At 47.9% G+C, this 22,005-nt stretch overlaps 1 protein-coding gene across 1 annotated transcript in view; it reads right to left on the bottom strand.

Annotated features, from left to right (window-relative positions):
• GAS7 (growth arrest specific 7) overlaps positions 1-15,378 on the bottom strand; it is a 280,976-nt gene extending 265,598 nt beyond the window's left edge. Inside the window, exon 1 of the mRNA XM_012457599.2 lies at positions 15,196-15,378. Coding sequence (XP_012313022.2) covers positions 15,196-15,378 — 183 coding nt within the window. The remainder of the gene's footprint in view (positions 1-15,195) is intronic.
• Positions 15,379-22,005: the final 6,627 nt, after the last annotated feature.

The raw sequence follows: 22,005 nt of genomic DNA, 5'->3' as shown, positions 1-22,005 counted from the left end.
TGATCACCAGAGCACTGAGGGATGTAAACTCCACTTACAGAGTGTGTACAAGGTGCCAAAGCTCTTCTACCAGGTTCTCCTGACCCTTGGAGGAGGCTTAGGAGAATTCGAAAGATTCTGAAGCCTGCCTGAGTTCACACAGGTAGCAGGGGCTGAGCTGGGATCTGCACCCAGACCTGCCCACCTCTTGCCAAGCACTCTGCTGCCCCCACCTCCCAGGGGGTTCTGCCCCACCCCTGAACGTGGTCTAAGCTGTCCACAGGGGGAGTAGCAGCAGGGTTCACATTCCAGTTCACAAACCAAACCACACAAAATAACCAGTTATCATCCCCTTGGAACTGATAAACTGTCTCAAGATGTGGAGACAGGAATGTCTTTTGTTATTCATAATTAAGCCCATCTGATCACACTTCAGTTGCCGATAATAAGGTAACTGAGGGTGGGGGCCCTCAGATAGCCCAGCTTAGGGCTGGTCACCAGGAACCACAGTTATTAAGGGATTAGAGGGTTAGGATTTTTGAGCCCCACCTGATGTCCTCCAGGAAAAGGGGGCCCTGGGAGGCTGGAGAATAAGCTCTATAAAATTTTTTTTTTTTTTTGAGATGAGTCTCGCTCTCACCCAGGCTGGAGTGCAGTGGTGTGATCTGGGCTCACTGCAACCTCCACTTCCCGGGTTCAAGTGATTCTCTGGTCTCAGCCTTCCAAGTAGCTGGGACTACAGGCATGCCCACCACACCTAGCTATATTTTTAGTAAAGATGAGGTTTCACATGTTGGCCAGGCTGGCCTCAAACTCCTGACCTCAGGTGATCTACCTGCCTCAGCCTCCCAAAGTGCTGGGATTACCAGCATGAGCCACCCTGCCCAGCCTATAAAAACTCTTGAGAAAGATTTGATGAGAGTTCGGAGAGGGCATGGAAGCTGCACAGCTCTACCCCTATATGCTGGCATTCAACAGGCAGCCCCCAGCTTTTAACTGTGATCACCAGAGCATGCAGGAATATAAACTCCACTCACGGAGTGTGTACAAGGTGCCAACCTCTTCCCCCTGGTTCTCCTGGCCCTCAGAGCAGCCCTGGGGAACTTAGAAAAATTCTGCAACTGGCTGTCATCTGTATCCCTTACAATAAATCAGTAAACATGTTTCCCCAAGTTCTGTGAGCCATCCTAGTAAATTAATCAAACCCAAGCAGGGGGCAGTGGGAACCCCAATGTATCGCTGGTCAATCAGAAATATAAGTGGCACTACTTGATATATGAAATGGGAGCAGTCTTGTGGGACTGGGCTCTTAACCTGTAGGATCTGAGACTCCAACGCCAGGTAGACAATGTCACAACCTAATAGAAACATAAGAGGCCCAGCTGGTGTCCACTGAAGAGCCGGCTGGTGTGTGGGAAAACACTCACCACCCCAGTCTAGTCACAGAAGTATCTGGTGCCGTGTGCGTGCGGAGAAACAGTGTTGAGTGTGAGGAGAGTCTGTTTTTTTTCTTTCAGATTCAGTTTTCTACCCCAGAGCTACTAAATCAGAGTCTGTATTTTAACAAGAGCCTCAAGTGATGTGCACGCCCATCCATGTTGGAGAAGCACAGATCTCACACCATGCATAGTGATAAATACTGTACAGCTAGGCTCTGATGTCCCTACATCAAAAGCCAGGCCCCCGACATATTTGAAGCCTTCTTTTTTTTTGAGACCGAGTCTCACTCTGTTACCCAGGTTAGAGTGCAGTGGTGTGATTTCAGCCCACTGCAACCTCCATCTCCTGGGTTCAAGGAATTCTCCTGCCTCAGCCTCCTGAGTAGCTGGGGTTACAGCCCACATGCCACCACGTCAGGCTAATTTTTGTTTGTATTTATAGTAGAGGTGGGGTTTCACTACACTGGAACTCCTGACCTCAGGTGATCTGCCGGCCTTGGCCTCCCAAAGTGCTGGGATTACAGGCATGAGCCACTGTGTTCAGCCGGAAGCCTTCTTTATAATATGAAAATATGAAACTGGGCTGGGCACACTGGCTCATGCCTATAATCCCAACTCTTTGGGAGGAAGAGGTAAAAGGATAGCTTGAGCCCAGGAGTTTGATGCAAGCCTGGGCAATATAGCAAGCCTCTGTCTCTCCAAAAAAAATAAATTAGCTAGGCATGGTGGTATGCCCCTGGGGTCCCAGCTACTCAGAAGGAGAGTAGCTGGATGAGGCAGAAGGATGGCTTGAGTCTGGGAGGTAGAGATTACTCCACTGCACTCCAGCCTGGGGGACAGAGCAAGACACTGTTTCAAACAAAGCAAAGGATATATTAGACTGAACTCCAGAGAAGATTTTGTTTTGTGCACCCCCTTGATTATCAATGACCACTCAACAAGGTTGGATTTTCACTTCATGCACAACAAATGTTTGCAGCTATTTATCAATAAAACACTTGCTAAATGAGAGCACCAGACTTAAATTAAATAATTCAAAGTTAAGTTTTCTCAGTTTTTTCCTAATTATATGAAAAATAAAAGACAAATGGCTCAATGACACTCTTCCATGAGCCACCGCTAAAATACGGATCTTCTCTCATGATTGAATTAGGACAAGGACTCATTTCTGTGGAATTTTTTAAATAGCATGTCTAAAGAATTTGTACAACTTAATTAGTTTTTTGTTGACTAACCCTAGAGTTCTCTGTGCATTTGACAAGCGAATGAGAAGGGAGGAGGGATTCAGGCATCTGAGAGAAAGTGAAGGATGGTAAACATCCGGATGGTTTCAACAGAAAACCTTAAGTGTGAACCTGAAGTCTCCTGAAAGAGGTCACCTGCCCAAGTCACCCTGGGTGGCAGAGCACATCCCCAAGGGCTCCGTGTTGAAGAGCCACCAACCTCAGTTCCAGCCTTTGACTGTAACTGCTGAGTCCTGAAGACAGCATGGCTTATAGTAAGTGCTCAAATATAAAAATGTATTTTTGTTGAACCCAAGGTTGTGACAGATTAACTAACCACACACACATACAACACAGGGAGTCTAGGATTAGGAAATGACCACGTTTGTTCAAAAAGTACAGACCAAGTATCTACTAGTGTGCCCAGGAGCGCACAAGATGCTAGAATCGCTTCTGGAAGGGAGGGCGCCAGTTTGAAAGAACATCCATGGCTCTTAGGAGCTAAGGGCACCTGCTGAAATGTGCACTGCAGACTCTTTGCAGAATCTCTTATCAGCTTATCAGACATGCAGAACCACAGGCCCCATCCCAGTCCTCCTGAGTCAGAATTTGTATCCAACAAGACCCAGGGAATTCATTTTAAGAAAAAACGGGCGAGACGTGGTGGCTCAAGCCTGTAATCCCAGCACTTTGGGGAGGCCGAGGCGGGCAGATCACCTGAGGTCAGGGGTTCAAGACCAGCCTGGCTAACATGGTGAAACCCCTGTCTACTAAAACTACAAAATTAACTGGGTATGGTGGTGGACACCTGTAATCCCAACTACTCCAGAGGCTGAGGCAGGAAAATCGCTTGAACCAGGAGGCAGAGGTTACAGTGAGACGGGATTGCACCACTGCACTCCAGCCTGAGCGGCAGAGCAAGACTCCATCTCCAAAAAGAAACCACTTTGCTCTAGCAGCACTGAATTCAGTTTGAGAAGCACTGCTGTAGGTGTGATGATAAAATACTAAAACTGCAGCAGACTAAACTGGGCTGTCCCCATGAGTGGGTACCCATCAGTAGTCAAAAGGGCCATCCATATAGATTCAGCTTGCTCCTTTTCACCTTCCAAGCACATGACAGGACTGTATTTTCTCACTGTCTTGAAGTTAGGTGTGGCTGGGCTTTAGATAATAAAATACAAATACACATGTCCTCTGTCATTCCTGAGCAAAAGCTTTAAGAACCATGTTCTGTTTAACACAGTCCCTAAAGAGTCCAGACACTGGTTGCTCCATCATCCTGCATCCTGGAGGTCTTGCAGCTTCAAACCAACTCAACTCAACCAAGTCTTTTTCAAACCAACTGTTGAAACAGACTTTCAACATGAGCAAAAAGCAAACCTGTGTTGCTTTACCACTGAGATTGTTACTGTTGCATATCGTAACCCATCCTGACCCATATAGCACACAGGCCCACATGCCACCTTTTTCAGAATACTTCTGTTACTCCTCATTAACTGCTCAAATTCACCAAGACTTTAAGGTAGGACCTCCTTTTTAGCCCTGAACAGCATTACTTAACTCAGTTACTCTCTTTGCTCACCAAACTTCACTTTGACAGTCATCTGACTTTTTCCTCTCCCTTATTTCCTCCTTTCCACAGATTTCCTCATGTGTTTATGCTTTTATCTTTTTGTACCGTATGCTCTTTGGTAGGCTGCCTTAAATCCTATTTGCCACAAGGTGACAGACAGACAGTCACATCAACAGACACACCAGACTTGGCTTTGAATGAATTCTGGCTGTTTCCAAAAAATATCAAATCCACCCCTCAAAAGACAAAGATTTGCCGTTACGGAGGATATTTATAAGAAAGTGGCCCTGGACCAGCTTGTATGCCTTCTACCTATTCTTCCCACAAAAGAATACTTACAGAATGTTTGGTACACACAGTTCCTGCTTTTGAAAAGCAATTCATTTCTGGACACGCCATCTCTTTTGGCCTCACTGTGAGGAGAAATATGAACGATGCTAGCTCCATAAAAACATTTAGCATCATTAACCAACATTTTTATTTTTCAAATTCAGTTTCATCCCAACACTCTGGGAAGCTGACGCGGGTGGATCACTTAAGGTCAGGAGTTCAAGACCAGCCTGGCCAACATGGTGAAACCCCATCTCCACTAAAAATACAAAAATTTGCCAGGCACAGTGACGGGCACCTGAAATCCCAGCTACTCGGGAGGCTGAGGCAGGAGAATTACTTTAACCCAAGAGGCGGAAGCTGCAGTGAGCCAAGATCACACCACTGCACTCCAGCCTGGGCAACAGAGCAAGAGTCCACCTCAAAAAAAAAAAAAAAAATCCATTTTATATAGTTATTTTGATACAGTTATTGAACCCCTTTTGCATGTTCTAACCTTGTGCTAAGCACAGGTAAACCTGATTTTAACTAGTTCCTTCTGGTGTACATCCAGGTTGTGGCTCATCTTGTGCTATCAGAGGCTGTGACATAATACACGCTGATCTTTACAGTTTGCCTGATATATCAGACGCTTCCTGAGTTGAAATTTCTAGAAGTGGAATTGCTGAGGCAGAGAACATGTACTTGTTAACATTTTGGAGGTATAGTGCCAAATGGCCCTTCAGGAAGCATTGGACCATTTCCCTACATCCTGCCAATACCATTCTTTTTTCTTTTTTTTTTTTCTGACATTTTTCTTTCTTCAAGCTATTTTTAAATTAAATTTGCAATTATTTGATCACTGCAAGACTAAATAGTTGAGGTCTTTTTACATGGTTTTTTTTTGGTTCGTTTGTTTTAAGAGACAGGGTCTCACTCTTTCACTCAGGCTGGAGTGCCGTGGTGCAATCTCAGCTCACTGCAGCTTTGACCTTCTGGGCTCAAGCGATCCTCCCACCTCAGCCTCTGAGTAGCTGGGACTATAGGTACACACCACCACACCCAGCTAATTTTTTGTATTTGTAGAGATAAAATTTGGGTTTCTCCATGTTGCCCAGGCTGGTCTTGAACTCCTGGGCTCAAGCAATCTGCCCACCTTAACCTCCCAAAGTGCTGGGACTAGAGGCATGAGCCACCATGCCCAGCCTGTACGTTTTATTATGAAGTGTCTATCCAAGTTCTTTGCCCATTCTTATACTGATATGCTCCTTTTTCTCTTTGTTTTGGGTTTTTGGTTTTTTTTATTATTATTATTTATAAAAGCCCTTTTTGCATTAAGAAACTTTTTCCAACCTTCTATTTTCCTTTTACCTCACCTTTTTTTTTTTTCAGGAAGAGATCTCTAGTGGCAGAATAAAGAATGGATAGATGGGGAAAACACAAAAGGGAATAAAGTGCATCACAACTGACCTGCAAGAAGTGATACCCCCTGAGGCTCCATCACTCCCTCCAGTCAACTCACCAGCAAGACCTGTGGACTCTACCTGCAAAGCACATTTCAAATCCACCCACCTCTCACCATCTCCATGTCCACCACCCTGCTCTGAGCTTCCCAACTGATCTCCTGGCTTCCCCTCGCTGTTCTCTTCAAATCCATTCTCCACCCTACAGTCTAGACGAGCTTTCCAGAACACACCCGGACATGCCACCCGCTTCAATCAAACCAAAGGCTTTTCCACTGCATTTAGAAAACGACCCAACTCCCCAGGTTCTATCTCCTTCCCCAGCACATCCCCAACCTCTCTTCCACTGCTTGCCACTCTCTAACCATTCTGGAATAGTCTGGCTCTCCCAGGTGTATCAAACACACTCCTCTACTCAGGGCTACCTGCACCTGCAGTTGCCCTCAACTTCAAATTATTTTCCCCCAAATATTCACATGGCTGGCTGAGTGCAGTGGCTCATGCCTATAATCTCAGCACTTTGGGAGGTCGAGGCAGGTGGATCACTTGAGCTCAGGAGTTCGAGACCAGTCTGGCCAACATGGCAAAACCCTGTCTCTACTAAAAATACAAAAATTCACTGGGCGTGGTGGCGGGTGCCTATAGTACCAATTACTTGGGAGGCTGAGGCATGAGAATCACTTGAACCCAGAAAGTGAAGGCTACAGTGAGCTGAGATCACACCACTGCACTCCAGCCTGGGCAACAGAGTAAGACTCTGTCTCCAAAAAAAAAAGAAAAAAGAAAAAAATGTTAAAAACAAATCAAAAGAAGAATAATAAATACTTCATGGCCCATGAAAATCATAACAAATTCAAATTTCAGTCCATAAATAAAGTTTTATTGGAACACAGGCACGCCCATTGGCTTTCAGATTATTTCTGGCTGCTTTTGCTATATAGCAGCAGAGTGGATTCGTTGTGACAGAGACCATATGGGGTGCTCTCACTGCTTCTCACTGCCTCTGGCGCACTACAGATGACACTGAGGCAGCCATACTCAATTCTGCCTCGTGGCGCACAGAGCCTAAAATGTTTCCCGGCCTTTTACAGAAAAGATTTGCCAATGCAAGTTAAGAAGGAGAAGGCTTTAAGAAATGTTTCTAAGGGAGAAGGGATGAGGCTTGCTAAGCTACTGAATAGGAGAGGAAAGGTAAGGGGAGGAGTATCAGGGCACTTGGTAGACAAATGGTGGTAACATTTGCTAAAGTTTAGGGCAGGGGTGTCCAATCTTTTGGCTTCCCTGGGCCACACTGGAAGAAGAAAAGTTGTATTGGGCCTCACATAAAATATACTAACACTAACTATAGCTGATGAGCTAAAAAAAAAAACACTATCTATCTATCTATCTATCTATATATGTATATAATTATATATATATATATGTATGTATATGGGCCGGGCATGGTGACTCATGCCTGTAATCCCAACACTTTGGGAGTCTGAAGCAGGTAGATCATGGGGTCAGGAGATCAAGACCATCATGGCTAACACAGTGAAATACAAAAAATACAAAAAAATTAGCCGGGCATGATGGCATGCACCTGTAGTTCCAGCTACCCGGGAGGCTGAGGCAGAAGAATCTCTTGAACCCAGGAGGTGGAGGTTGCAGTGAGCCGAGATCACGCCATTGCACTCCAGCCTGAGCAACAAGAGTGAAACTCCATCTCAAAAAAAAAGAAAGTTTACAAATTTGTGTTGGGCCTCATTGAAAGGCCGTGTTGGGCCACACATGGCCTGTGGGCCATGGGTTCCACAAGCCTGGTTTAGAGGTTGGGAATAGAAGGCAGTGAAGATGCCGGGCATGGTGGCTCATGCTTGTTAACTCAACACTTTGGGAGGCCAAGGTGAGAGGATCACTTGAGCCTAGGAGTTTGAGACCAGTCTGGGAAACATAGTGAAATCCTGTCTCTACTAAAAATACAAAAGTTAAGCAAGGCGTGGTGGCAGGTGCCTACAGTCCCAGCTACTTGGGGATCCTTTGAGCCCAGGAGGTCAAGGCTGCAGTGAGCCATGATCACACCACTGTACTCCAGCCTGGGCAACAGAGCAAGACCCTGTCCCCCCTAAAAAAAGAAGAAGAAGGAGGCAATAAAGATAGGAGACAGATGATGAGTTTAGTTTTAACGTGTGAAATCTGAGTACCTAGGGGTTGAATCTGAATACTGGCTCCAAGCTCAAGAAGAGAGGTAGACAGAGAACTAGAAGTTAAACTAAAAACAAATTCTTGGCCAGGCGCAGTGGCTCATGCCTGTAATCCCAGCACTTCGGGAGTCCAAGGCAGGTGGATCATTTAAGGTCAGGAGTTCAAGACCAGCCTGGCCAACATGGTGAAACACCACCTCTACTAAAAATACCAAAAAAAACAAAAACAAAAACAAATTCTTGTAGATGGTAGCAAAGACAGTAAATATGAACAAAGGAGATGGGTAGGTCCTCTTAAGACTCCTCAAAAACTTCCCACAGTTCATATACCTACTGCAATGAAACTTTCACAATGTCATACTGTATTGTGCTCGGCGAAGGAAAAGCCATAGCTATCTGCCAGCCACCACTTCTTCTTCTCACCATAGGCATAAACATCACCCTAGAAGCCTCGACATTGCAGGGAGAGAGAGAAATATACTAGTTTTGCATTTAAGTACAGAGGAATCCATCCTGACATTCTGTTACAAAGCCTGTCATGTGTCACCTTGCTGCTGTAATAAGACAGCACAGTGCAAGAACAATGTCCCCTGGGCTGGCCTGATAATAGTCAAAATACCGGCCAGGTGCAGTGGCTCATGCCTATAATCCTAGAACTTTGGGGGGCCGAGGCAGGCGGATTGCCAGAGCTCAGGAGTTCAAGACCAGCCTGGGCAACACGGTGAAATCCATCTCTACTAAAATAGAAAAAATTAGCTGGGTGTGGTGGTGCGCACCTGTAGTCCCAGCTACTCGGGAGGCTGAGGCAGGAGAATCACCTGAACCCAGAAGAGGGAGTTTGCAATGAGCCAAGATTGCGCCACTACACTCCAGCCTGGGCGACAGAGAGAGACTTCGCCTCAAAAAAAAAAAAAAAAAAAAAAAAATAGACAAAATACCTTAGATGTACACAAGGCTTCCTGGTTTACCAAAAACATTTTCTTTCCCTGATGGAGTGGGGATCAGTATCCATGTTCACAGACAAGGTCGACCACACCGTCAGATAAAAGCTGAACTTTTGCAGGCTGAGAAGAGTGCATGAAGGTCAGCCTCTCATTCATGTTTCTAGGTGGTAATAGACATCAGGGATTCACAGAGTGGTGAACAGATGTCAGGGATTCCTGCCGACTTGTTGCTAAGGGAACTTTCGTGAAAATGCCCTGAATCCACTGAATCCACAAGGCTTGCCCATTGCTTTAAAGTCCTGCGGAGTCGCCACTGACCAGACCAGCACACACGTGTGACAAAGGGGGTGGCTCCTTTTCAGTTCAGGCTAACAGAGTGGTGGACCAAAGGTCAATTTGTCTAACAGCAGGGGCTACAAATACTGGCCACAGCTGCCATACCAAGGAGCAGGGTGATTTAGTAAAGATGTTAGAAAACACCTTGGTCTTTTTAGTCACAATTACCTATCCGCCCTCCCCCCGACCCAGCCGCCACCAAGCTGCGGGCCCTAATTACACCTTTTGTGAACAGAGTTGATGACTGTCTGAAAAATACTATCATGAGGGACAAGGTCACACCAATTTTAGGTGATTTTCATGTTGCAGAAAGACAGGGAAAGGCTCTGTATTAAAATCAATTTGTGTAATATAGCAAACATCTATTAGATGTCAGGGAGCTCAGATCCACTATGTCTACGAATCACCAGCATTGAACAGCCCTGGACTAAAAAGAGTTGGACTGGTCTGTCAATGGCTTGGTGGACAGGCACAGAGCCAAGCAAATCTAATTTCAAATTCCAGCTTCATCATTTTATCATATGGCCTTTAAAAAGAAACCTCTAGGGTCTTACCAAAAAAAAAAAAACCCTCCAAGGATTGCAATAGAGAATCTCCAAGTAGAACTGCCAAGTCTCTGCATTTTACCTCCCTCTTGGCGTTCTCTCTCTCATCAGTCTGGCCTGGCACTACCTCCCCACTAATGGATCATCTGTCCCATGTGTGTTCTCTCTAGCCTTCTGAAGGAGCTAGTCTGCAATATGGTTCTCGATGAACCATCCCTCCCTCATAACCACACCTGTACCCATCTCCCTTCCAAATTGACTCTGGACAGGTCCTGTGACCACTTTTCCAATAGACTGTGGCAGTAACGATATGCCAGTACTGGGCCTAAGCCTTAAGAGCGCCTGGCAATTTATGCCTTTGCATTCTTAGAAGCCAGCTACCACATAACTCCAGCCACCCTGCCGAAGACAAAGGCCATGTGGAAAGACACCACATAGAGAGGCCACATGAAATAACATCAAGGCACCAGACAGGAGAGTGAAGATGACATTTTGGAGGCTACAGCAAGTTGAGCCTCCAGGACTCTGCCCCAGCCAACATTTGATTGCAACTGCATGAGAGACAAGACAGACCAGCAGAAGAACCACCCAGCTGAGACCCATCAATCCACAAAACCATGTCAGATAATAATAAATTGTTGTTTTGAAACACTAAGTCTTGGAGTAGCTTGTTACATAGCAATAGATAAAACATCATTCCTTAATTATCCATAGCACATCCCACTCTCTCCCATAGACACTCCTTATAAACTCTTGCAGCACAACTGCATGAACCCAAAATGGGAGAACAAAGGGTAGAGTGAAGGAAATCAAGTTTAAGCGTGACCCTCAGCAGCCATTCTAGTTTTGCTAGCAAACAGTGTCATATTCTGTTAGTACCCCAGAGGTCCAGACCAGCCAGCCAGATCCTGGATTCTAAGAATACCACCTAGTTTAAGGAAAGCTCTATTTTGTTTGCGTTCCAATTGCACTGTCCCCCAGAATTATTACCCAAAAGTTCTGGGAGGTTTTGTAGATGCCTTATCACATCCTCCAGGTCCCTAATTTCTTCTCTCTATCAAGGTCACAGGAATTCCTGGACCCTGTTAGACCCTCCAACTTGTCCAGCCACTGGGCTTGACCTGGTACCATGTCTGTCTCCAAATCTTCCCCAGGATGGAGATCTAGGCTTCTCTATCCACCTTCCCCAAGAGCTGTTTCTCAGCCTCGATGTACCCCAGAGAGCTGGTGCAAATCTTCCCACATGTGGGGTTCCCAGGACTATGGAGGCGATCTCAGGCCTAGCTTGGAGCTGACAGAAATGCTCCCACATCCTCTATCTCTGGCCTCAGGTCTCTTCCTGTATCATATCTCTCAAACGATGTTAAAAGACTTCTCAATTCCTCTCCCTCGTCATAGCAGAAGAAACCCTCAGGAAAGATTTTTCTAATTGATTTTATCTAATAAGCAGCTGTGGGCCTTGGCTGTAAGGCCTCATTCCTTTGCTAGAAGTTGACGTTTCCCTCTGCGCATTCTTTGAAGAGCTGCACCACTCTCTGAGTAGGAAGGACCCTTGCGACCAGAGTCCTTGGGCCTATCAGAGACCTCTATACTTCTCTGCCTGTCCTGAGGTTTTCTTGCAATCTGCTCTCTGGAAGCCAGATACATGCTGTATCATTTCTTGAAATCTTGACCAAAGATACTGCCCCAAAAACCAAGACCTCGGGCCGGGCACAGTGGCTCACGCCTGTAATCCCAGCACTTTGGGAGGCCGAGGCGGGTGGATCACGAGTTCAAGAGTTCGAGACCATCCTGGTTAACATGGTGAAACCCCGTCTCTACTAAAAATACAAAAAATTAGCTGGGCATGGTGGCACGTGCCTGTAATCCCAGCTACTCAGGAGGCTGAGGCAGGAGAATTGCCTGAACCCAGGAGGCGGAGGTCGCAGCGAGCCGAGATCACGCCATTGCACTCCAGCCTGGGTAACGAGCGGAAACTCCGTCTCAAAAAAAAAAAAAAAAAAAAAAAAAACCAAGACCTCCTCCAAGCTGGCCTCCTCTTAAGGGCTGGCTGGCCATCAGATCAGATCTGGTGACCCTCTTAGAGTTAGCTCCCAACTCCCTTCCCCAGTGTATGCTCCCTGAAAAGCCTGGGTCTCTCAGTTCCCCTTGCTTCATCTAAACAAGGAAGATCCCCTTGGGAAGCATCCAGTGTGCACATAGTTTTCAGTGCCTCACTCCCCTCCACCAAGATAGGGTTTCCTGGTATCACTCTTTCCATTAGGGTGAAAGTTTCACTGGAATAGGGAGCACATTAGAGATACGGTGCTCAGCCATGTACCCACAATCCCATCCCTCACCCAGGAAAGTCCATCTGTCTATACTTGTTTCTCCAACAGCTGCCCTGGCCTTCTGAACTCCATGCCTCCAAGCAAGCTCAGATGCCACTGGCTGACATTTCATGAGGTTTACCACCTCCATTATCTATGGGCCTCCTCTCCAGTCTCAAAATTAGCTGGAGTCCAGATGCTAGCCAGTCTACCCACCAGCCTGGGGAGCTATGCATTCTCTGAGTCTGTACTTGAGGACTCACCCCATCCCAAGGGACTCTACTTGCCTATCCTCTATCCCCACCCAGCCCTCAGCCTTGAGGTCCAACTTGCTCATGTAGGATATTCCCAGATGCCAAGCACCTGACCCACAATCCCCCCTGTTGAAACTGCATCTGCTTTGGCCCTGAGAAGAGTCCCATCCAGTACTTAGGCCAAAGGACTCAGGCCCACTGTGGGAAAACCCCCCAGCTGGCTCTGAGTAAAGTCACACTTTGGGGTTTGCAGGGAAGGTCCTCCAAGTTGCTTGTGGATGCAGTTGTCCTCATTTTAGCCCTAGAGGTTTAGCCATCCCTTAGCGACACTGTCACCAACATGCTGACCTCAGGGGCTGCGCGTGCCCTTTCTCCCCATGGATCGAGACCCTTCGTTCACTTGCTGTTTAGCACAGTTGAGCCCAGGTTACCATGTTTAAAAGCAGCACAGGCACAGGGGATGATATTCAGCCATCTGAGCTGCTAACAAAACATGTGAGCATTCCTTGTTGAAGATCTGACTTCACCTCTCTCATGTTCAGCTTGCTTGTCTATAAAATGGGCGAAGTACCTCACTCTTCACAGAGTTGTCGGGGAACTGGTGATAATGTGCAGGTACCGTGCCGGGCAGGTACTCAGCAGTATTCCTCACACAGATGGACGCTTTTGTTGCAAGTTACTAGTCAGGAATGGTCTGAGAGGCCCTGAGACACTGGAGATCTCCTACCTTTGTATATATATGCCAGAGGATGGGACAGACACAGCCAAAACTGGCCCTGTTGTTAATTCTGCTTGTCCCCTGGGCCTGGTCCACCATCCCTTTCACAGGAGAATAAGCAGTACTCCACTCGTGCTAACTCCTACCCACCAGTCTCACCCCTACACAAAACACAGCTGGCTCAGTCCAGCCCGGGATGCTCCTCACCAGACAGACAACCATCAGACAAATTTCCACATCAGGATTTCCTGGAAAAGGGTGGCCAGCCGAAAGACTCCCAAAATATATATCCCTTCAAGCTAGAAACAAGGAGGCTGCCTGCTTTTTTCTTGAGATAGAATTTCACTCTTGTTGCACGGGCTGGAGTGCAATGGTGCAATCTCAGCTCATGGCAACTAGCTAATTTTGTATTTTTAGTAGAGGTGGGGTTTCTCCATGTTGTTCAGGCTGGTCTCGAACTCCTGACCTCAGGTGACCCGCCCGCCTCAGCCTCCCAAAATACTGGGATTACAGACGTGAGGCACGGCGCCCAGCCCACATTTGCTTTCTTTTCATCCTAATCTCAGGGAAAAAAAACTGGTAAAGCAAGGGCAGGGCACACCTGAGCCTCTCCTACAAGCAGGGGATCTTCTGATTCTCCACACAGAGAACCAAGAAGGTTCCTGGAACACACTCTGCTGACACCCCATGAAATCTCATTCCGGCAGCCTCTAAACTTTGCTCAAATGCTACTGATCCCTTCAGAAGAGATTGCGTTGTTCTCTGGACCTCAAAGCAACCTAATGTACTTTTGTAAGGCCAGACTCTATTGCTGACAATGTTGCCACAGGATACATCCTCGGGCTGACTCGCCCTGTAACCATTTCCCTTCTTTCCTTTTCTCCTGATGAATTGCACTGAGCATTTTCAGTCAAAATTCGCTACTTTGTTCTCTGTGAAGTAGGTCAAGAGTTAAATTATAAATAAATTCAGCCTCATGATTTCTTCGGCAGTTTTACCAGAATGTTTAGGAATACGGACACAACTGAGGGTAACTGTTAATTTAGTCTTTACAAGAATCCTGGGGACAGACGGACTTCTAGTAAAAGGGATGTCCTGGAAGGTCACCCCCCCACCCGCCCCCAGCACACAAAGGACTTTAGAAACTTCGGGTCTCACTCAGGCTGTGACTGTGAGCTCAGTGATTAGAGAACAGCCTGTCACACAGACAATAAACAGCCAGCCGCCTTGGCTCAGCAGGTCCTGTGTAACCCTGGGGCCAGGCCAGAACCCCAGGAACAAGTCACTTTCAGGTTCTGAACTTTAGCCTGGGGGAGCTGGACCAGGGAAGTGGGCAGTGGTGGGGGGGAGGGGGCCTACGGCACCCCGGGATCAAGCCTGCTGAGGGGGCTCTGGCTGGTGGCCAACAGGCTCGGCTGACCAGAAAGTGGGTGGCCCCGAGGTGGCCAGGCAGCCTGACCCGGGGCAGCACGACCGTCCACGGGTCGCCAGGCTCTAGGCTCCGGGGTGGAGACTCGGGGCTGCGGGACCCAGTCGGTGCCACTTCTGGGACTCCTGATCCTCGGTGCATCTTCCCAAGACCGCCAGACTCCGGCAGAGCCCTTCCCCGGCCCCTGCCACTGCCGGGAACGCGCCCGCCTGCTACTGAACTCACACAAGCAACAAGTTCTGGTTTCCTCAGGGCCGCCACGATGTGCTCTGGAGGCCCGGCGCAAGGGGGGAGCTCCCGGCGAGCCCGAGACGCCCAATGCCGTCGCTGCCCCCCAAGAGCGTGGAGCTACAGGTCGCACCGGCAAGGGCTGCCCCCAGGGCGGCCCTCAGAGCGGGACGCTGCGGCATCCCCGGAGCGGGCAACAGGTACGCGAGCGCACCGAGGACTGCAGCCCCGCTCCTCCCGCCCCGGCCCTCGCCCCTTACCTCCAGCAACTGCACGTAGCTCGCCGGGAACCAGCCGCGGAGCCCGTCCTCCTTCTCGCCTTCCCACCAGCCGCCGTCCGGGACCTGCAGCAGCGTGATCAGCTCGCCCGCGGCGAAGCGCAGCCCCTGGCCGTGCCGCTCCCCGGAGAAGGGGTACAGGGTCCGGCAGCGAGAGCCGGACATGGCCTTGGCGCCCGGGTTCACAGCGCAGCCTGCATCCCCGCCGAGCCCCACGGGCTGGGCAGCGGCTCCGCGGGGTCCCAGGCGCCCGGCGCTCCGGGCTCCCGCGCTCTGGGCGCGCGCCGTCTCTGGGGTGCGCGGGGGGTCCCCAAGCAGGCGGGGGACGCGCGCTCCGCGCAGGGAAGCTGAGACTCGCAGGCTTCGCTGAGAGAGCGGCGACGCCCCCGGGCCGGGCAGCTCGCAGATCCCAGTTCTGGGCGGGGGGGCGGGGCTCAGGGGGAGGAGACCCAGGAGCCGCGGGCTCCAGAGACAACTTCCCGGGAACGCGGAACGCGGGCTACCGCCGTGAGGGCCAACCGCCCCGGCGCGCGGAAATGCGCAGCTCCCCTGGGAGGTGGGACCCGGAGCATCCCCCGCGGCAGGACTCCGCGGCGCGAGAGGGAGCGGCGGGCTGCGTGGAGAGGGGCTGGTGGCCGGGTGGCCGGGCGGGGGCTCGCTCTCGGGCGACGGGGGCGGGCCGGGGCGGGGCCAGGGCGGCCACGCCCGCGGAGGACTGCGCGCTCCCTCACAGAGGGGCCTGTCACTGGGGAGAGGGGCTCCCACTCGCGCCTCCACCGCCGGGGGCCACGGGAAAGGAAACGCCCCTCTGTTCTGTGTCTGCTTTGTAGGCCTGGCGGAGGGGTGTCTGAGAGGTGTCTGCGAGGGATCGTTTGTGGCCGTCATTGTAGTGGTTGAACCTGGGGTTGAACTTGACTCACCGGAAACTGAACAATGGGTGAAAGGCAGGTTTGAAGCCTGGCGCCTCAGCCCAGCAGCCCGGTGGCAGCGTGGCACGCTGGAGGGACCGAATGGGGAGGAGACGGGGTCGGAGTTGATAGCATTGGAAGCAGTCGATGGGGATAGACGGAGGAAAGGAAAACGGTGAGAGGAACAGCCCCAATGCTTTGCCTGCAGAGGGAAGGACAGCCTGGGGTACCCGCCCTCCTGAAATCGAGATGGGCCAGCTAAAGAGTCTACACTCATGTAGTCAGTCAACAAACATTAGCAGGAGGCTGCCATGTTCCATGCTATGTGCCAGGTACTACAAAGATCATTTGGGCCAGTTCCTGCTCTCCTGGGACCAGTGAACCTGGATGCTGCAGAATGCTGACCTTGAACTGACCGCACAGAAGTAAAAGAAACCTCGGTTTCTTTGCTAGTCTACTCCATTTAAAAAAATAATAATAAAATAACGTACATTTTCTAGCCTGTAAATAGCTGGACCCGGATGGACTCAGTGGCTCATGCCTGTAATCCCAGCAATTTGGGAGGCTAAGGTAGGCGGATCACCTGAGGGCAGGAGTTCGAGACCAGCCTGGGCAACATGGTGAAGCCCCCATCTCTACTAAAAATACAAAAAAAAAAAAAAAAAATAGCTGGGGATGGTGGTGGGCACCTGTAATCCAGCTACTCTGGAGGCTGAGGCAGGAGAATCACTGGATCCAGGAGGCAGAAGTTGCAGTGGACGGAGATCGCACCATTGCATTCCAGCCTGGGCAACAGGAGCAAAACTCCATCTCAAAAAACAAAACAAAGCTGGACCCTTGAATGCCCCTGTAGACCTCTGACTACTCCTTCCCCTCTTGCCCAAGTCACCTTCTATGTCTCCCTATTGCCTTTTAAATTTCGTACAAACTTCTCAGCCTTTACATTTCAGGCCCTCCACAACACCTCCTCTAGCCTCACGTCTCACTATGCCTGCCTAAATATCCATTACAAAACCAGTCAGGCGGGGCTCTAAGAGCCTGAAGACCTTGCACACCTGTCTATGCTTTGAATCAGACCCTGGCACAGAGCCTTTCACCTAGTTCAGTGGTTCTCAATCCTGGCTGCACATTAGAGTCATTACACAACTTTTTAAGAATACTCATGCCCAAGCTTAAGAGTCAGTACTGAGCCCTAGTCAACAGCTAAGCCATCTTACCTGAGCAGCCTCTGGCTGGTCTCTGGCCATGGGCAAAGTGACATATGCAGATTATTTGTAGTCCATCAATTGCAAAGTCATGAACATTTGCTTGGCCAGAAATATAGGGAAACAAACTCTTGACCACAGTCACCACTAGGAGTTCCTTAACACAGAGCTGCATAACTTCATATCAAAAACAGTCATTAAAAGGCCAGGCGTGGTGGCTCTTGCCTGTAATCCAAGTACTTTGGGAGGCCGAGGTGGGCGGATCATGAGGTCAGGAGATCAAGACCATCCTGGCTTACACTGTGAAACCCTGCCTCTACTAAAAATACAAAAATGTAGCCAGGCATCGTGGCACGCACCTATAGTCCCAGCTGCTCATGAGGCCGAGGCAAGAGAATTGCTTGAACCCAGGAGGCAGAGGTTGCAGTGAGCCAAGATCGCGTCACTGTGCTCCAGCCTGGGTGACAGAATGAGACTCCATCTAAAAAATAAAAAATAAATGAACACACACACACAGTTATTAAAAGTAACTGGCCTAATCAAGTTTTAAAAGACATCAAATTCCTTGTATCAAGAAAATATGTGATACAATATATCTAGCAGGCTGTTCTCAGGCTTCATTCCTGATGATGTCGCCTGAATCAGGGTAGGACAACTGATTTACAGCCATCCTGCAGCCCCAAATTATCTGTAGTGCCTGTGAGAAACTGTGATCCAGTTTGGACTTGAGAAATCTCATCCTACACAGCATGCCATACACTTGAGCTCCATGTGACCCAACTCAAACATTCCTGCAGCAACCAAAACTGATAATAGCTGTTAATTTCTCCACTTATTGAATTTGGTTCCTGTAATCCTACGAGCTGATGAGGTGACTGTTGCCCCAGTTTTAAGGTAAACAAACTGGGCTCAACAAGTGTGGCTTGCTCACCATTGTACAGCTGGTCAACAGCAGAACCAGCTTTTAACTCAACTCTAGCTTATTATACACTGAGTATTGCTTTCTGGAGTCCACCCTGCCAGTCAGAAAATAGGTATCCTAGAGACTCACCCACAAATACCATCTTAAGAAAAGACTCTCTGGGCCGGGCGCAGTGGCTCATGTCTGTAATCCCAGCACTTTGGGAGGCCAAGGCGGGCAGATCACGAGGTGAGGAGATGGAGACCATCTTGGCCAATATGGTGAAACCCCATCTCTACCAAAAATAAAAAAATTAGCTGGGCGTGATGGTGCATGCCGGTAATCCCAGCTACTCAGGAGGCTGAGGCAGGAGAACCACCTGAACCAAGGAGGTGGAGGTTGCAGTGAGCCGAGATTGTGCCACTGCACTACAGCCTGGAGACAGAGCGAGACTCCATCTCAAAAAAAGAAAAGGCTCTCTGGTGATACTCAATATAAGTCTTGATAGAAATAAGACTGGACTGGCAGCTAGTGGAACTCCTGTCCCTGATCTCTTGTCAATCACCTAACCTCCAAATCCTCAAGTCTTCCCATACCTTTGGATCTATTTCCCCATCTGTAATTGAAGACCGAATCCAGTAACTGGAATATGGGACTTTAAATGGTTAAATGTAGTTAGTGGTTAAGTATGTTGGCTGTGGACTGCCTTTATTCAAACCCCATTTCTGACACTTTCTAGCTGTGTGCCATTGGGCAATTTACTTGTGTCTCTTAGCCTCATTTTCCTCATCACTAAAAGAAGACAACAGTAGTATTAATATCATAGAGTTATTAGGAAGATTAAGTGAGGAAACATGTGAACTGTACATAAATACCCATATATTAGCAATTATTATTATTATTATTATTTTTTTTTTTTTCAAGACAGGGTTTCACCATGTTGGTCAGGCTGGTCTTGAACTCCTGATCTCAGGTGATCCACCCACCATGGCCTCCAAAGTGCTTGGATTACAGGCGTGAGCCACCACGCCAGGCCAGCAATTATTTTTATTCAGTTCAAGGGTCCTGATGATATATTACATAACACTTCTCTTTTAACTAAGATTTCTAGCACAACAGTAGAAGTAGAAACTCATACATCTTTGAGATGCCAAAAATTTTGTAGAAACACACTCTGGCTTTCTGTTTTCTCCCAGGATCTTGAAGGAAAGATAAGTTCCTCCCTTATCAATTTTCCCTCCTGCCTTCTCCCTCTCTGATCTTTTATTGCTATCTTGAAATTTTATTTAAATCTTTAATGATTTTGCTTTTTTAAAAATTGAGACAAGATCTGACTGCATTGCCCAGACTGGAATGCAATGGCGTAATCGTGGCTCACTGCATTCTCCACCTCCTGACTCAAGTCATCCTCCCACCTCAGCCTCCAGAGAAGCTAGCTGGGACTACAGGTGCACACCACCATGCCTGGCTGACTTATTTTTGCTTTTTTTAAAAAAATAGTAAGTCTTATTTTACTGGTTAGACTTTTAGTAACTCAGGAGAGGGATAGCATCTTTGTTTTAAATTTCCACTTTTTTTTTTTTTTTTTAGAGATAGAATCTCACTCTGTCACCCAGGCTGGAGTGCAGTGTCATGATCTTGGCTCACTGGTTGCAACCTCTGCCTCCCAGGTTTAAGTGATTCTCCTGTCTCAGCCTCCTGAGTAGCTGGGATTCCAGTTGTACATCACCACGCCCAGCTAATTTTGTATTTTCTGTAGAGATGGGGTTTCACCATGTTGGCCAGGCTGGTCTCAAACTCCTGATCTTAGGTGATCTGCCCACCTCTGCCTACCAAAGTGCTGGGATTACCAAACTACTGGCATGAGCCACCGTGCCTAGCCTATCTATTGTTCTTAAAGCCTAACATTGACTCATACAAAAAGCAGGCATTCAGTACTTCTTGAACTCCTTTGGCATAGATTGTTTGGACCCTGTTCATATTTAGATTTTCTACTTGCTAAGTTATTGTATAAATGTATGTCAGAGCTTTCTCTAGACACTGTGCATTTGATAGTTATGTAGTGGCTGATACTTCATTTCTACCCAAGACAACCTTATACGCCTTTCCGTCAGCCTATGGATGGCAGAGAAATAGAAAGGTTTCAATTTCTTTAAAAAGTTAAACATAGCCAGGCGTGGTGCCTCACACCTGTAATCTCAATGTTTGAGATGCTGACCTGTGGGATCCCTAGAGGCCACAAGTTCAAGACCAGCTCAGACAACATAGTAAGACCCCTGTCTCTACAAAAAAATAAAGAAATAATAAAATAAATTAGTCTCAGGATGTGGTGACATGTCCCTGTGGTCCCAGCTACTCAGGAGGCTGAGGTGGGAGGATCACTTGAGCCTAGGAGATCAAGGCTGCGGTGAGCCATGATCACACAACTGCACTCCAGCCTGGGCAGCAGTGTAAGCTCCTGTCTAAAAAAAAAGAAAAAGCAAGTTAAACACAAATTTTCCAAATGACCCAACAAGGGTCCCTCTGAGGCATCTACCTAAGAGAAATGAAAACGTATGTTTACACAAAATCTGTAGTGAAGGTCAGGCACAGTGACTCACACCTGTGATCTCTGCACTTTGGGAGGCCGAGGCGGGCGGATCATGAGGTCAGGATATTAAGACCATCCTGGCTAACATGGTGAAACCCCAACTCAACTAAAAATACAAAAAAATTAGCCGGGAGTGGTGGCACGCGCCTGTAGTCTCAGCTACTCGGGAGGCTGAGGCAGGAGAATCACTTGAACCCAGTAGGCGGAGGTTGCAATGAGCAACCACTGCACTACAGCCTAGGTGACAGAGCGAGACACCATCTCAAAAAAATAAACAACAAAAAAAACTTATAGTAAATGTTCATAGCAGTACTATTCACAGAAGCCAAACAGTGGGAATTATCTAAGTGTCCATCAGCTAATGAATAGATAACCAATACAATGGAATATTTACTCACCCATGAGAAGGAAGTACGGATCCATGCTACAACATAGATGAACCTCAAAGACATTATGCTAAGTGAAAGCAGCCAGACACAAAAGGCAATATATTACATGATTCAATTTATATGCAATGTCCAGAAAAGGCAAATCCACAGAGACAATTTAAAAATTAGTGGTCCCCACTGGGCATGATGGTTCATACCTGTAATCCCAGCACTTTGGGAGGCCAAGACGGGTGGATCACTGGAGGTCAGGAGTTCAAGATCGACCTGGCCAACATGGTGAAACCTCTTCTCTAAAAATAATAAATAAATAAATAAATAAATAAAAATTAGTGGTCCCCTGGAGCTGGAGCTGCGAATAAGGAAGAAACAAACAAACACAAGGTTCCTTTGGGGTGATGTAAATGTTCTAAAATTAGGTTGTGGTAATGATTGCACAACTCAGAAAGTCACCAAATTGTACATATAAAATAAGTAAAATTTGGGGTATATAAATTATACCTCTAAACATTGTTAATGTTCAGCAAAAATCAAAATACATAGTGATCTCCGTTACCCAACAAGAGCTATCTTTCTCAACTCATGTATGCTAGTTCATTCAACAACAGCTTGAAGAGCTATTAAACACGTATTAGAAAATGGACAGTATGGGCTGGGCGCGGTGGCTCATGCCTGTAATTCCAGCACTTTGGGAGGCCGAGGCAGGCAGATCTCAAGGTCTGGAGTTGGAGACCAGCCTGGCCAATATGGTGAAACCCCGTCTCTACTAAAATACAAAAGGTAGCCAGGCATGGTGGCAGGC

Source organism: Aotus nancymaae, unplaced genomic scaffold (assembly GCF_030222135.1).
Source record: "Aotus nancymaae isolate 86718 unplaced genomic scaffold, 86718_ANA_hifiasm-v0.15.2.pri h1tg000018l, whole genome shotgun sequence".
NCBI lineage: Eukaryota > Metazoa > Chordata > Mammalia > Primates > Aotidae > Aotus > Aotus nancymaae.
The sequence above is the reverse complement of the archived record's forward strand: the minus strand, read 5'-3'. Positions and strand labels throughout refer to the sequence as shown.